The following is a 15,389-nucleotide window of genomic DNA, read 5'->3' as shown; positions in this document are numbered from 1 at the left end:
GGGGCTGACATCTATACCTCTTGCTACTAAATACAAACAAGCTCTGGTCCGTCGTGAGCTCATTTTCGGCCCCCAACTCCAGAGGGACAGGCAGCAACAGGGAATGAACTCAGAGAGGGGAAGCGCTTGCCTGGGGTCACACAGCAAGCAAGCAGCAGGGCCGAGGGCTGAAGGCCGGTCTCCGGGCAGCTGAGCTGTCTTTTCTCTAGACTACAACCCCCGACAAAGGGGCTGCAGGGAACCTGGGCGAGGGCCAGGGCGGACCTCCTGCCCCCGGCTCCCAAGTGCACCCCAATCCACATGCACCTTGGCTCGGGCCACCTCTGGCTTTGCATTCCCGGGCACGGCCCCTGTCCTCTCTCGGTCCCGCTGGGCGGGGGTGGCGCAGGAACCCTCCTCCTCGGCCTCGCTCCCTTCCTCACAGTTCACGGCTTCATCCTCACTCTCCTCCTCCTCCGAGGATGACGATGACCCAGCCTGCACCACCTTGGACTTCAGGTAATCCATGTCCGACAGCTCCTTCTGCGCCGCTGCCTTGGGTTCAGGGCCGTCACCCTCCTCTGGAAAGACAGGGAGGCTGCGAGTCAGCGATGGCTGTGAGCAAACCAGAAGGCTGGGAAGGCAGACAGCGCGGCTATGTGACTGGTGGGGACGGAAGGTGCCAAGCCCACGGTGACTCCAAGTCCCAGTCAGTCCTTGGAGAAATAACGTCAAATGGGGAGAAGCTGATGGGGTTTTGATAGTTTCTGGTTGTACCACCCTCGCCGATCCATTCTTCCATCTGCAGCCAGCACAGTCTTTTGGAGAAGATGGACAGGACTGTGACTCCTTGGTTAAAACCCTCTGGGGGTTCCCAGACACTCTCAGGATGAAACCCAAACTCTCCATCAGGCCGTGAGCTCACCGGCTTCTCCTCCAGCTCCCACGGCTCCAGCTGCCCCAAGCACGTGGAGCCCCCTCCAGCTCCTGCACCTCCCTCTCCTCTGCGCCTGTGCCAGGCTATTCCCTCTGCCCCCAACTCCCTTCCCCCCCCCCCGCATGCCACCAACTCCCAGGGAGTCCGGATCCCAGCTCTGCACAGGAACTACCCACCATAAAATTCACAGTAGATTCATTCTCTCGCCTTTGAACCAAAGTCGGTTCCTGCCCCTCGACCGCCGTTACCATCCTGGACCAGGCTTGCTCACATGCCGTAGGGGCCCCTCTACGACACCATGAGCCCCATCTGAGGACAGAGACTCACTCCCTCACCTCCTTCAGGCCTTGGCTCAAGGGCCACCTCCTCAGAGCCCTTCCCCAGTGACTCCCCCAGGCCCCTCTTCCTGCCTTCTCTCTGTGGCATCATGTTCATATCATACACTAAAGAGCACACCGATTTCTTTATTGTTTCTCTGCTCTCTGCTGTATCCCCAAAGCCTGAAGTAGCGCCTGGCATACAGTAGGTGCCCAATAAATGTAAGTGACTGACTGAATGAATAAGGGGCCAGGCCAGGTCAAGGCCGATAACCACCCCTCTGCAGGGCAGTGTCCAACGCGCCATCTCCCGCGCCTGGCACCAAGGGGCCCCAGGTCACACGCACCCGGGCAGGGGGCACTCCCTTACCTCCCAGGTCCTCCACGGCCCCCTCCTCCTCACTCTCCTGCCCTGAGTCGGAGTCAAAGTTCAGATAGTCATTGGCTGGCTTGCTCTTCCCTTTCGAGGGCTCAGCATCCAGGGCATCGTTCGCCCAGATGGCCACCTGCGTCCGCTTCTGGTGAACCGACAGGAACTCCCGGAACTTGTCATCCTCCTTCAGCTGGGGAGGCGGGAAGAAGGGAGGACAGGCGGATGAGGCTCAGGGAGGGCCCACCAACCCTTCCCAGCCTCGGGAGGGTAAGAGCATCCTCCAAGGTCATTACTTCCAGTCTCAGGGACCCCTGGGGTCAGCTGGGTCAGTCCTGGGGAGGGCAGCATCAGACAGGAAGACGAAGGAGCCACCGAGTCACGGCGAGGGGAGATGAAAGGCAGGGCTCCGGCTGCCGGGCCCGCCTGCCACGGCCCCTCCAGCCTGGCCTCCCCCGGTCACCAGGACAGACTCACCTTCTCCAGGTCACCTGCTACCTTTTCCTTCCCGTCATCCTGGAAACAGAAGGCACAGGCGGGGAGGGTCACAGAGGAAAGGAGACAGAACCCGCTGCCCCGAGAAAGCCACCTTAGGGAACCATCCTAGAGGGATTCCCAGCTCCCTCCCACTCCCACTGCCCCGCCCTCCCAGCAGTGACCGCTGGCTGCCCTGCTGACACGGGAGTGGCCCACCACGCACTTTCTTAGTTTCCGGGGGAACGGAAGCTCTGTCTTTCGGAGGAGGCTTGGACTGGCTTGGTTTCTGGGCATGTTTGCTCCAAGCCCGGGGCTTTGTGGGGTCCCCAAACGATTTGCAGAACTCCACCTGCAAGGGACAGAGAGGGTGATGATGACACCCGCCCCCATGCCCGGCAGGGATGCTGCGCTCCAGCACCTGGGAGCCTGGCCTCTTTAAAAAGGCAACTGCCAGTGACTGGCCGAGACGGTTAACAAAAATGACATCCTCCCCTCGCTGCGCCTTTCTCCTCCTCCATGTGGCTGCTACAGTTGTCAGTATTCACAGAGGAACCCTGCTGCCTTAGTGCTTCCCAAGTGTGAATATCCTGAGCGCCCCCACTTCTCAGATCAGGCAACTGAGGCACAGAGAGGCTGAGTAACTTGCCCTGGGCCACCGAGGTAGCAAGTGAACGAGCAAGCAGAGTCTAGGAGTCAGAGAGTCTGGATCCCGGGCTCTTCGCCCACTGCTTCAGCAGTAGCTGCGAGGATGAAACAGAGCCCAGCACAAGGCTCTGCTAACACCTGTCAGTATTACTGTCATGAGTGTGGAGAGAGCAACTCCAGGATAACGGGAAAAGCGGGGTGACCGCCCTGGAGCCTGGAAGGGTGCTGAGTGGTAAGCCTGAGCTGACACGCCTCTTGGGGTCTAAACACCCTCAGCAGTCTCCCTTGCGATGACCTTCACGAGAGCTGGTCCTGCTGGGAGCTGCAGTGGGCACTTTCCCCCGCAGTCAAGGAAGATGCAGGCCGGCCAACCTCCACACCTTATTACAAAAGAGTTAACTGTGCATGGACTTTCAAAATAGTTTTGTTGTTTCCGTAATAATGACCTGTGCCCGCTGTACAAAATTCAAATGACAGGGGAAAGTATGAAGAAAGTAAAAAATTAATTTTTTAACCCCAATTCGTCTCACCCAGAAAGAGAAATTAATATTTTGGCAGAAATCCTTCCACACGGTCCTCTGCACACACATCACACACATACACACAACACACACATGCAGATTGAGTGATGATTCTGTACCAGTGGGATCATATCATACATACTTGTCCAACATCTGTTTTTTTTTCCTCAACAAAGTGTTACAGGTGTTTTACTAAGTCATTAAATGCACATGGGTCACATGGGTGGGACCTTCTCCTGCAGGAAGCTTTCCTGACTCCCCCTGGCCTGGGTAAGGACCTCCCCTGTTCTCCAACAGTCCCCGGTGCTCCCCCGTCACAGTACTGATGACAAAGAATGAAAGCAACCTGTTTGACTGTCAGGCCCCTGTGTACCTGCAGGCTGCTGGCTCTGTGAGGACAGGGGCCGGGGAGCCACTTTTCTTTAAATTCCCAACACCTAAATTCCCAGTGGGCTTTAACTGAGCACCTGACGACGGGTGAGTGAAAACCCCCAGGTAGTTTAAGAGGACAGGGAGGAAGACCAAAGGCATCACGGGCTGGCAGGGGGCGGGCTCTGGACTTGAGTGTGGGGTGAAGGGGCATGTGGCATCCCTTCCGACAGGCAGGGCCGAGGTCCAGCTGACTCACCGTGATCCGGGACGTGTCAATAAAGCTCCTGTTGAAATGGTTCAGCGCCGTCTGGGCCTCTTCCTCCGACTTGAAGCCGATGAAGCCAAACTTGCGGAACTTGCCATCTTTGGTGAACTTGAGACTGCAGTCCGTCAGCGTGCCGAAGGCGGTGAACAGCTGCCTGAACCGCTCCTCCTTCATCTAGGACGGGAGGGGGGGCGACGAGACAAGGGGATGGTTGGGCTGGGAACCCGAGGCCGCGGGATTCCCCAGAGGTGACCGCAGACAGGGCGGGAGCCGCGGGTGCTCTGCGGTTGGACCTGGTTCCAGCTCAAACCCCTTACCCACTTCATCGATGAGTGGCTGCAATGAAATCGCCCCCCGCCCCATAGGCTGCTCAGAAGACAAGGAGACCTGTTATACCAGGAGCCCAGCATCTGCCACGTAGCAGATCCCTAATAAACACATCAGAATAAACATGTGAATGAAGGAACACGGTAAACCACACAAGTGTTTGCCAACTGTACAGACAGACGAATGGAAACACCGCCCCCCCCACCGCCCCGCACCCCCAAAGATGTCCATGTCCTAATCCCTGGGACCTGCGAAGGTGTGACCTTACGTAAAAGTGGCCAAAGGGAGTCTGTAGGTGTTACCACATGAAGGGTTTTGAGATCATCCTGGATTATCCGCGTAGACCCAATGTAATAACATGGGTCCCTGTAAGAGGGAGGCAGGAGGACCAGAGTTGGAAAAAGGATGTGATGATGGAAACAGAGGACAGATTTAGGATTTGAGGATTTAGGATGTAGCTACGAGCCAAGGAATGTAGGCAGCCTCCAGAAGCTGGAAAGGGCAAGGAAACTGATTATCCCTTAGAGTCTCCAAAAGGAATGCAGCCCTGCTGACATCTTGATTTTTAAGGTTTTTGACCCCCCGAAGTGTAAGATAATAAAAATTCATCTGGTTTAAGTCACTAAGTTTGTGGTAATTTATTGTAGGAGCGAGAGAAAAACTAACACAGTGATACTATTATTATTTGGTCAGAGAGTCCGGCACCACCATCCTCACTGCAGCCAGGCCGCCCTCACCACTCAGCAGACTTTTCTAAGCAGATATAGGGAGATTTGTGTGTAGCGGGGGGAGTGGGGTTGAGGGGACATGCAGAGCCCCATGAACAGCCAAAAGAAGATCTAAAAGTGAAGACGCGAGAGGCCTTGGCGGCCCCCCTAAAAGAGAAAAAAGGATATTTTCAGAGGCAGGTGCCTTAATAACTCTGATCTCATTAAAATCTTACAATCACTCTATGAGTTCAGAATGATTATTCAAATTTTCTTCAGGAGAAAATGAAGCTCACAGAGGATAAATGATCTGTCCAAGGTTTGGGGCTCAGGTCAGACGCATAAAAGGCAGTGAATTCATCTCCTCATCCCCCGGGAGAGACCACACTCAAGTCCGACCCATCATTCCTCTGTCAGAAACCTTTGGGAACTTAACACTAAAGGCTCAAATAACCAAGATTCTCCATGATCTGCTCCTGACCCACCTCTTGTATCTCTTGACAAATTCCTTGCACCTCTCTCTGTGTCTCGCCTCTGAGGTTTTACTACTGCCATCTCCCATGGGTGAAATCTTCCCAGGCAGGCCCTGGCTAAGTCCTCCGCATTCTCAGTTCAACCCTGAGCTCCCCCAGGAAGCCCCTCCTAGATTCCTCAGGTGAGTCAGGTGACCGGCCCCTCTGTCCTCACACACTTCAATCCCCGCACCCTCTGCCAGAATGATCTGGTGTGTCTCCTTCACTAGACTCCAAGCACCATAAAAGGGGACCAAGCCTTAGCCACCTCGATCTACAAAGTCAGCAACATAACAAGAACTCACCATTAGGTGTTTATCTGTTGGGAAGGAATGAAGACAAATGCATGCACTTGTGCTAAGAGCCAGTATGCTGTAGTGATCAAGAATGCAAATTCTAGAACCAGACTGCTCAGTTCAACCCCTGCTCTATGAATTACCCGCCATGTGTGATCTCAGGCAAATCACTTTCCCTTGCTGTACCTTGGCCCCTTCACCTTTAAAATGAGCATAAAAACGGAACCTCCCTCGTACGGTTATAGTAAAGTTTAAATAAGTTACTTTACCTAAAGCACTTGGAGCAGTGCCTGGCACATGGTAAGCTCTGCATATGTTAGCTACTATTACTACTGTTTTTATTAACTCTTTCATTCATCAGACAAAACAAGCAACAAAAAGAGGACAGTTGTGCTGAAAAGCACAATGAGATGCTAGCTGGGAGGGGAAGAGGGAGGAGCCAGGCTAAAATCCTTATCCATCAGACTGAGGCATCAAGAGACACTGTTGAAAGCTGATAGATGGATCAACAGATATTTTAATGGTATACTATTTATAGTAAATGGGTGGAAGAATTAAAAACAATAAATAACAAAGACCAGAAGGGAGGAATTGCTGATGGAGGTTTCCTATCTTTCACAGTGGGGCTCAGCAGATAGTCACTGGGGTAAATAAGCCAAGAAATGAAGGCAAGAGCTCACTATTCGGATGTAGAGCGATGTCTATGAGGAGTCCTAAAAACAAGCCATGAAGACGGTTACTCCTGGAGAGAAATGGAGACAAGATGGAACTGAAGACTCTGTTCTATTTATACACTACTGTACTGTTTGAATTTTTTAAATAGTGTGATAAGTGCCCCTCTCCATCTCCCTGCAATCCGTATGGGGAGTAGGGGGGCAAAGATAGTGGTGGTAAAGTTAAAAAAACTACAACAATGAAACAGAAATAGTTTTGTGTTCTTACTCTTCCTTAGAAGAGAGGCTCCCCACCGATTAGAGTCAAGAGTACAGAAGATGTCTCATGCCATCCAAATGGCACATTCTGTACTTTGGGGATGGAGCTTACTGGCCACACCAGTGGTATAGGGGCTCTCCATCTAAGAAAAGCCACAGTGAAACTGGGATGGATGAACCACTTGGGCACACAGCACCTAGTCATCTGACACCACACATTCATCTATTTCTTCACTCATTTATTCGTCATGTTTTTATTGGATGCCTACCTCGTGTTAGGTTCTGTGCTAGACTCTAGGGAAACAGGTATGACTGGGTTACCCCTTCTCACTTACAGGATAAACGGTTTAAAACCTTTCACACTCACTCGGTTTTCTTAAACTATTCCTACCAGCCCTAAAGGCGTTGAGTGAGAACCGGAACGGAGGTCCTCAGCCTATTACTCCCCATTTTCCTCCCCGACAGTGTCCCGAGTGGGAGAGGACTATAGGTACAGTGTCTGACCCAGTCACCAGTCAACAACAACAAAGATGATCCGACAGGAGGGTTGCGGAAGCAAGGCATTCACACAACGTGGGGGCTGGCATCTCCCTGGCAAAGAGGTGTCTGGCTGGGATCAGGTAGTAACGGGCCGGCTGTGAAACCTTGTGCACTCACTGTACCTCTCTCCAAACTGTCAAATGGGGATTTGCAGAGAATCCTGCCCCCCACCCTTTTCTTTTGTTCTGAACCCACCCGGAATCCTGCCCCAGAGGGAAGGCCCCTCGATTCTCCCCAGCCGCCTCTCTCCCAACCTCCAGCTCCTGGCTGGTCCCAATTTCAGATTCTCAAGTCCAGGCTCTGCACTCACCCCATTCGGGAGGTTCTTCACGATCAGTCGCGACATGGCGCACGGTCCCACTTGTTTGATTCCAATACAAATGAACAGCGACTCCCACTAACCACTCTCACGCTAGACCTCTGGGCGCCGCCATCTTTGGCGAACCGGAACGAAGTCACGTGCTCCTGACGTAGCCCGCCCCTCCGGAAATAGGCGTGGCCAAAGAGCTACCCACGGAAGTCACGCCCTCCAAGGGGCGGGTCTGCGCGTTTGCATTCTGCGCAGGCGCAGGCTGTTTTGCGGTGGCCCCGGAGACCAACGCGGTGGCCAAGTTGCCAGGGGGCGCTGGTTCCTAACACTGATGGGAGGTTGCGTGTCGTGGGCCTAGTGTTTGAGCGCTGCTTAGGCGTGGAAATCATTTTAGCCCCCTTCTGCTATTTTATTCCGTTATTGAGTTCTGAAACAGCCCTGCGAATGGGGGCCGGATTGGGGAATCTTGTCTCTCTTTTAGAGACGGGGCAACTGAGGCTCAGAGAGGCTGCCAGTCTCCGTGAATCAATTACTGAATATCCCCTGTAAATTTTAGAATGTGCCATTTGGAAACAAACATCCCATTTGCAGGCGGTAAACTGGGAACCAGGTAAGTCAACCGGGAACCGCTTGCTCAAAATCACATAGCTATTAAATACTAAGTAGCATTAAGTGATGGATATGGACAAAGACTATCACCTGCCGTTTCAGTAGTGGCCCTAAAGCCATCAGCCACTGCAGCTGCCCCCTAAAGGTACACTTTCCGGGGAATTTAGAATGAGAAAAACAGGGTACTGGCCATAGGTAGCTAAAATGCATATTAAAGGGATAATGTCAACGAGCCATACAGAGAAAAACACTAAAATCATTAACTTGAGATGTCTGTTTTTAGACATTACTGTGATTAACAGTAATCTTGTGGTTATTTTTCCAGCAAAAATTCCTATATATCCCGGCTCCTCACTTACCTCTTTGTCCCTCAGAGCAACCTGAGCAGCTGTGTCCTCCTGGACTTACGTCTTCAGTAAGTCCACCAGATAAAACAATTCTCATCTTTTAGGTTGTGCTTTTTTTTTTTCCTGTCAATATAGGATGATGGGGTGTATTGGTTTCCTACCACCTAGCACAAATTACCAGAGACTTAATGCCTTAGAATAATAGAAGTGTGTTCTCTCACAGTTCTGGAGGCCAGAAATCCAAAACCAAGACGTCAGTAGGGCTGAGCGGCCCCAGAAGTCTCAACGGGAGGATCCTTCCTGCTTCTCCTGGTGGTTCCGGGGGAACCTGGGCCTTGTGGCTGCATTGCTCCAATCTCTGCCCCCATCTCCACGTGGACTTCTCCCCTCCGGCGTCTGAATGTCATCTATGGCCCTCTCTTGTCTTTTATTAGGGAACCTGCTATTGGGTCTAGGGCCCATCTTAAGTCCAGGATGATCTCATCTCAAGACCCTTAACTTGGTGTCTATAAAGACCCTTTTCCAAAGAAGATCATCACGTTCACAGGGTCCGGGGAGTAGCTGTGGGCATCTCTTCAACCCACTGCTTGAGGATTTACTTGCCCGGTAGCAGGTTACCCTGAAGATCAGAGCTCACCCTCCCCACATCTTATGCAGGCTGTCTATTCAAAGAAGACACACATACCCGTGTAAAAATGTGCCCTGAGGCCTAGAGTGGGTGCCAAGAGGTCACTGTGTTTCAAAGCCATTCATTTATTCAGCAGATACATATTGATACGTATGAAAGTGCTCTTTAATTAAATGACGATTAAGGGGTTGTTTTCTGCACGCGGCGCCCCTGGTCAGGACAGGCTGGAGCAGGCTTTATGAGGCAGCCCAGAGATATTAGCCTTTTATGAGGGGGCAAGTGTGGGTCGCCGTTGCCAGTCCTGGTTTCATGCACTTTTACTTTATTATTTTCATGAACTGCCTTTATTAAAACGCACAACGAAACGTAGCCTTCCCTAAAGAAATTCACAAATCAGAAGGCCTTTCAAAGGTATTAAAAGAAAAGGAATGATTTTGGCCAATTGCACGTCCCAGCTTAACTCTGGGCCGGGAAAATATGGTCGCCACATGTCGTGGTGGGGAAAGGAGGAACCGTTCCTGGGCTCTGTATCCCCCTGCATTTAATAAACAGCCATCTTGTAACATTATTATTAGTCTTCCTGGCTCTCCTGCCTTCCCGTTTTGTCTCCTGCCTCTTTGGCTCTCCCAGCAAATATAATCCAGAGGCACCTGGACGCCACCAGGCTGGCCTCTCTGATGACACCCGGGGATTTAAAAAAAAAAAGCAGGTAAACCTAAAAATGGCTCCAATCAATCACAGCGACCTTCACAAGTGTACACAGGGCAGCGAGAAGTCTGCCTGGACCCTGCGGTAATTAATTTCCCACCAGGGAAAGGCTAGAGGTGGGGAGAGGCTTTGGAAGGTCTGGAGAACATAGGAGAGAAAATCGGATTCCTGAGTTCTTCCACGGAAAGAGGAGCTGATTATAAGAAAACATCAGACAAGTGCCTGTGGGGGGCATCCTCATGGTTGCCAAGGTCACAAAAACCAGAGCTGCCTGGGAAACGGTCACAGCCAGGAGGAGCCTACAGAGACAGGACGAGATTCTGGAAAAGCAGAAGGACATCGGGGGAAAGCGAGGAAATCCAGACAATGCCTGGACTTCCGTTAGTAACCACATATCCACATGCGAGCATTTGTTGTGACAAAGATACCAGAGTCATGCTAAGAACAGGAGAACCTGGGTGCAGGGTACAAGGGAGCTCCGTCTTACCGCTGTTCTGCAAATCGAACACGATTCTCCTATAGCGTTCATTAAATATCTCTTTAAAAGATATTTCGACCATGAAAAGAGAAGGATTCAGGAGATCAGTGTCTACAGATGGGGAAGAATCACCAAGACATGTTACAAAGGGCAAAAAGTGCAGTGCGGGAGGAGGCTGCCTTCGGTGTAGAAAAAATAAAGGCAGGTGGGGGGTTTCTCCAGGCACGGCTGCTTCTGCATGTGGGGCAGCAGACCAGGTCCTGGGCCCAAGCTGGCCTGCCACCAGTTTTGTCATGGTCTCACAGCTATGAAGGGTCTCCCCATGTTTAAGGGGTTGAAAAACAACACATCAAAAGCAAGGTGATATTGTGTGACTCATGAGAGTGATGTCAAATTCAAATTTCTGTGTCCATCAAGAAAACTGTGTGGGGACCGAGCCGCACAGAGTCATGTATGTCTTGCGTGTGTCTTGTTTGTGTCGCGACAGCAGAGGTGAGTGGGTGTGACAAAGGCCATGTGTCTGCAAAACCAAATCTTTTTACAGCCTGGTTCTTTATAGGAAATGTTTGCTGATCCCATGCTTGGCTATCTCTAAGGGAACAGATGAGAAAGTGGTAACCATGACGTCCTCCAGGAAGGAGGACAGGATGGCTGGGGGAACTGAGGTAATTGTTGCTGGGTGCGTTTGATCCATTAAAAAAAATCTATTTCATTTACCAACAGCAATATTGCGGAGGAAGCTGGGCTCTCTGGGGCCCATGAGTTGGGGACTTGAGACATTTTAAGTAGAAAGGGTAGTGCCCAAAGGCATTTTAGGCATCAGTTATTTGAACGTGTAGAAGGGCTTTCCAAAGGTGGCGCTCTGGTCATGGTGGGTCAGTGTGCTCTCAGGGAAGGCTTCCTGGAGGCAGTGAGCCTTGAAAGCTGGCCATTGACTTGTTCAGAGGGTTATGCAGAAATGGGGGTTAAGGCAATTGTTGTGATTAAGCTGGGGAGGAAGGGCTGGAACTGCACATGTTGTTGTGCATGGTCCCTGATCCATATGGCGACAATGTTGTAAACTAGCTGTTACCCATGTTTGTTAATAGAAGTGTAAATGTCATGCAGCCACAATTCCAACCCAGCGGTGATGGAGTGAGTGCAAGGATGACCCCCCATTGTTTCCTCCCTTTATCCACATCCTCGAGATTTGCCGGTCTTCCCACCAGGACCGGCTGGGGGACTTGTTTTGAGCAGCAGAATGAGGCAGAAGCAGCAGCACCAGTTCTGAGCCCAGGCCCCCCGGGGCCCACGTGCTGCCAGGCTCTCTGTGGGCCCTGTGCACCCTGAGAACCTGGAGGTCAACCTGGAGGAGGAGAGACACGCACCCTGGCCACTCCTCTGCCCCCTGTGACAGCTCCCCGACCACCAGACGTGTGGTGAGGCCATCCTAGACCAGCCAGCCCCCTGCTCCTCGGCCAGCTGAGCACTGACATCTCAAGAGCCCAGCCCAGATCTGCTGCCCCTGGCCCAAGGGTAGAGCAGAGCCCCCCAGTGACTGACGGAGAATTTTACGTGTCAGCTGGACAGGGACATGAGGTGCCCCCATATTTGGTGAAACATTGTGCTGGGTGCATCTCTGAGGGTGTCTCTGGATGAAATGGACATTTGAATTGGTGGACAGAGGGAAGCAGATGTGAGGGGGTGGGGTTGTGAGCTAATCCATAGGAGGCCTGAATAGGACAACAGGTGGAGGACAGGGGAATTCTCTCTCTCTCTCTACTTGCCTTTGAGCTGGGACATCTGTCTTCTGCCTTTAGACAAGGACTGGAACTTATCCATCATCTCTCCTGGGTCTCCAGTTTCTCAGCTGCAGATTTGGGGATTTCTCAGCCTCTCTAACTCTGTGAACCAATTCCTTGTAATAAATCTCTCTCTCTCTCCTCCCCACTATCTATCTCCTATTGGTTCTATTTCTCTGGAGAACCCAGACTAATTCACTGACCTACAGACTCATGAGTCATCATAGATGCTAATCATTTAAGCTACTGAGTTTGGGGTACTCTGTTACGCAGCAGCAGCTAACGGATACACCACATCTGCCTGTCTAGAAAGCCTCTAACCTTGGAGGTGCCCCATCGCCTGCCATTGGTTCTCTGTTGACCTAATTCTCACAGGACAGGGGGTTCCTCTGTTTCTTCAAACAGCCTGGAGACCAGAAACAGCCTGGCCTGGCCTAGGGATGGGGGCCAGGCACGGCAGGCAGTAGGAGGAAGATCTGTGAAACCCCAAGTCTCAGCCAGAAGGTGGCCCTGGGCTCAAATCCTGGCTCGCCACCTACAGTCTCGATGATCCCTGGCGAACTGCTTATTTCTGAGCTAACAAGCTCTCTTCCAGAAAACTGAGTAGGGGAGGGCTCAGCTCTGAGGCGTATTGTGAAAATAAAATATGATACTATGTGTCAAACAGCAGCATTCAGGAATACCTGCATGTCTAATTTGAAAAACATTTCATTGAAGTAAGTGCAATCAACACCCACGTCTCTTCACCCAGCGACACTGAGTATAGCCTTCAGCTCCTTTGATTCACCTCTCTCTTTACATATTGTGGTTATTACAAAGGAATGTGCAGGTACAGCGCTGACTTTACAACCCTTCACTCGGTAAACACTTTGGTGGGTGTCGGATATGTAACCACAGTGCAATCATCACATTCAGGAAATTGAATATTGACACGATACTTTTTATCTAATAACGCAAATTCAAATTCCAACAAATATCCCAATCACCATTTTTATCCCTGATCCATGATTCTGTCAAAGAGGACCCACTGCGGTTCCTGTCACATCTCTTTAGGCGACTTCCATCTGCAGTATTTTTTTCAGCCTTCATCTCTCGTGACCCTAAAGCTTTTGAAGGCTCCAGGCCAGGCGTTCTCCTGAAGGTGGGTGGGGCTCGTGTTTCCTCATGATGAGATTTGGGTTATGCTGCCAGTTGGGCCCCAAGTGGGAGATGGTAAATTATCAGCAGGTTGAGGGCTGCCCTCCCAGTTCCTCTACTGTCGTTTTTCCCTATGTCATTAACAAGTCACTTATGGGTTTTCAGAAAATTTCCTGGGATTTAGAATGGCTTGGAGTCAGTCAGTTTTAGTTTTTGTAAAGGTGCACATGCCCTGGGCCACTTTCTTCCTATCCTCGGACACCCAGGGAAACTGAGGTCCTAGAGATCACACAGTGGAGACCGAGGTCAGGTACAAGCTGGCCTCCGGAGTCTCCTCTCTCCCTGTGGCCATTTCTCAGGGTCAGGAAGCAGGGGCAGCAAAGAAGGTGCCTGGAGACCATCGCCCTGGAGTGTCACCACCTGACACCTTCCACGCGGCCCCAGCAATTCACCACCCATCCCCCCAAGAAGTCCCTCAAAAGAGAAACTCCTTTTCCCCAGGCACCTGCAGGGGAGCCCTGAGGGAGGCAGGTGGCCAGGGTAACTCGAGACAGGAGACCAGGTGCGCCCCAGCTGCAGCCACACCTGCAGGGACATCAGGCAGCTCACCTTTGACAGGCGGCTGAGCCTTGCCCCGTCTCCCCTCCCCTACAGCTCCTGCTGGGGTCCAAACCCTGGAGATATGTAGGAGCTCCTCCTGCTCTCAGCGGTAATCCATAAATATTCATACGGGAACAGCAGAAATCACAAATCATTCATCGGACAGACTGTGGCTGGCGAGAAAGCTAAACTCAGAAGGCAAGCCAACGGGGGGTCTCAGCCCAGGCTCTGGAAGCTCCAAATTCCAGGGCTGTTTAATCCGGGCTGGCTGCCATGCTGGCCTGGGGGCCGAGGGAGGATGATGTGGGGACGTCTTGGGGGTAAAGCCAGAATCATTCTCCCCCCTTTATTCCGCTGTGCTGTGGGCGGATGCCTCCTTCACACATAGTAAAAAAGAATCGCCAAGATCTGGTTTGAAAACACAGTTCATGTCCTGACTTAGGCCTTAAGGTCCAGTGAGGTCCATCCACTGACCACTGCTCTCCATCCACTCGGCTCCGGCCACACCGGCCACATTCTGCTTCTCCAGTGTGCAGACCTTATTCACGCCTGCTGTGGGTTGAATCGTGTCCCCCACCAAAATATTTGTGGAAGTCCTTGGAACCTGTGGATGGGATCTTATCTGGAAATTAAGTCTTTGCAGATGTAATGAAGTGAAGGATCTTTTTTTTTTTTTTTTAATAATTTTTGCCTAGTTGTGATCACAGTCACACAATTTTGTTTTCAACTTTATTTTTTGTTAGTTTGCATGCTTACTTTTTACAGCAGTTTTTCGTGCATTTATTTATTTAATTTATTTTTTGAAGGGGGGAGGTGATTAGGCTTATTTATTTATTTCTCTAATGGAGGTACTGGGAATTGAACCCAGGACCTCATGCATGCTAAGCACGCGATCTACCACTGAGCTATATCCTCCCCTGAAGGATCTTGAGGTAAGATCGTTTTATTTATTTATTTTAGAATAATGGTTAAAGCTTATTATTGTATTATTTAATTATTTTATTTTGGGGAGAGGTAATAAGGTATATTTATTTTTAGAGGGGGTCCTGGGGAACCCCAAGACCTCAAGCATGCTAAGCATGTGCTCTACTGCTTGAGCTATTCCTGCACCCTCCCCCCCCATGAAACGAGATCATTCTTAGGTTTAAGGTGGTCCCTGATTCCAGCGGCTGGCGTTCTCCCCAGAAGGCCACGTGGAAACACAGACACACGGGGAGGCATCTCCAGGATGATGGAGGCAGAGACCGGCAGAGACAGCCTATCCACTCTGCCATACAGTGTAAAACGCCTCTCCTTGAATGGTCAGGGTCAGCTTGCTGCCTCTTATCTGGTGTTAGATTTTTGTCTCGATTTTTGTCTCTTGTATTCTTGTTAATGCGCATCTGGGCCCACAACCCTCCATCCCTTTTCCCGTTTTCCCGACAGGGGACCTCTGCGATGCCCGGTTAGAAAGCCTGTCTGCAGTTCCAAAGATTGGCCAGGAGGGGACGCCAGAGTATCACGTATAAACATATTCAGAGACGTGGGAACAAGGAGGAAATCCTTGAGAATCAGAATCCACAGAGTGTGACGTTTCAAGGACACTGTCCAGTGG

At 51.2% G+C, this 15,389-nt stretch overlaps 1 protein-coding gene across 5 annotated transcripts in view; it reads right to left on the bottom strand.

Annotated features, from left to right (window-relative positions):
* Positions 1–7,665, bottom strand: part of RBM19 (RNA binding motif protein 19) — a 131,613-nt gene extending 123,948 nt beyond the window's left edge. For all 5 annotated transcript variants that reach the window (XM_045523059.2, XM_045523057.2, XM_010963626.3 and 2 more), the window contains exons 1-6: positions 7,508–7,665; positions 3,875–4,057; positions 2,304–2,429; positions 2,081–2,119; positions 1,604–1,796; positions 307–560 (exon numbers count right to left, since the gene is read on the bottom strand). In XM_045523059.2, the coding sequence (XP_045379015.2) occupies positions 307–560; positions 1,604–1,796; positions 2,081–2,119; positions 2,304–2,429; positions 3,875–4,057; positions 7,508–7,543 (831 nt within the window). In that variant the 5' untranslated portion in view covers positions 7,544–7,665. The remainder of the gene's footprint in view (positions 1–306; positions 561–1,603; positions 1,797–2,080; positions 2,120–2,303; positions 2,430–3,874; positions 4,058–7,507) is intronic.
* Positions 7,666–15,389: the final 7,724 nt, after the last annotated feature.

Source organism: Camelus bactrianus, chromosome 32 (assembly GCF_048773025.1).
Source record: "Camelus bactrianus isolate YW-2024 breed Bactrian camel chromosome 32, ASM4877302v1, whole genome shotgun sequence".
NCBI classification, from domain to species: Eukaryota; Metazoa; Chordata; class Mammalia; order Artiodactyla; family Camelidae; genus Camelus; species Camelus bactrianus.
This window is presented reverse-complemented; position numbering and strand designations above follow the sequence as displayed.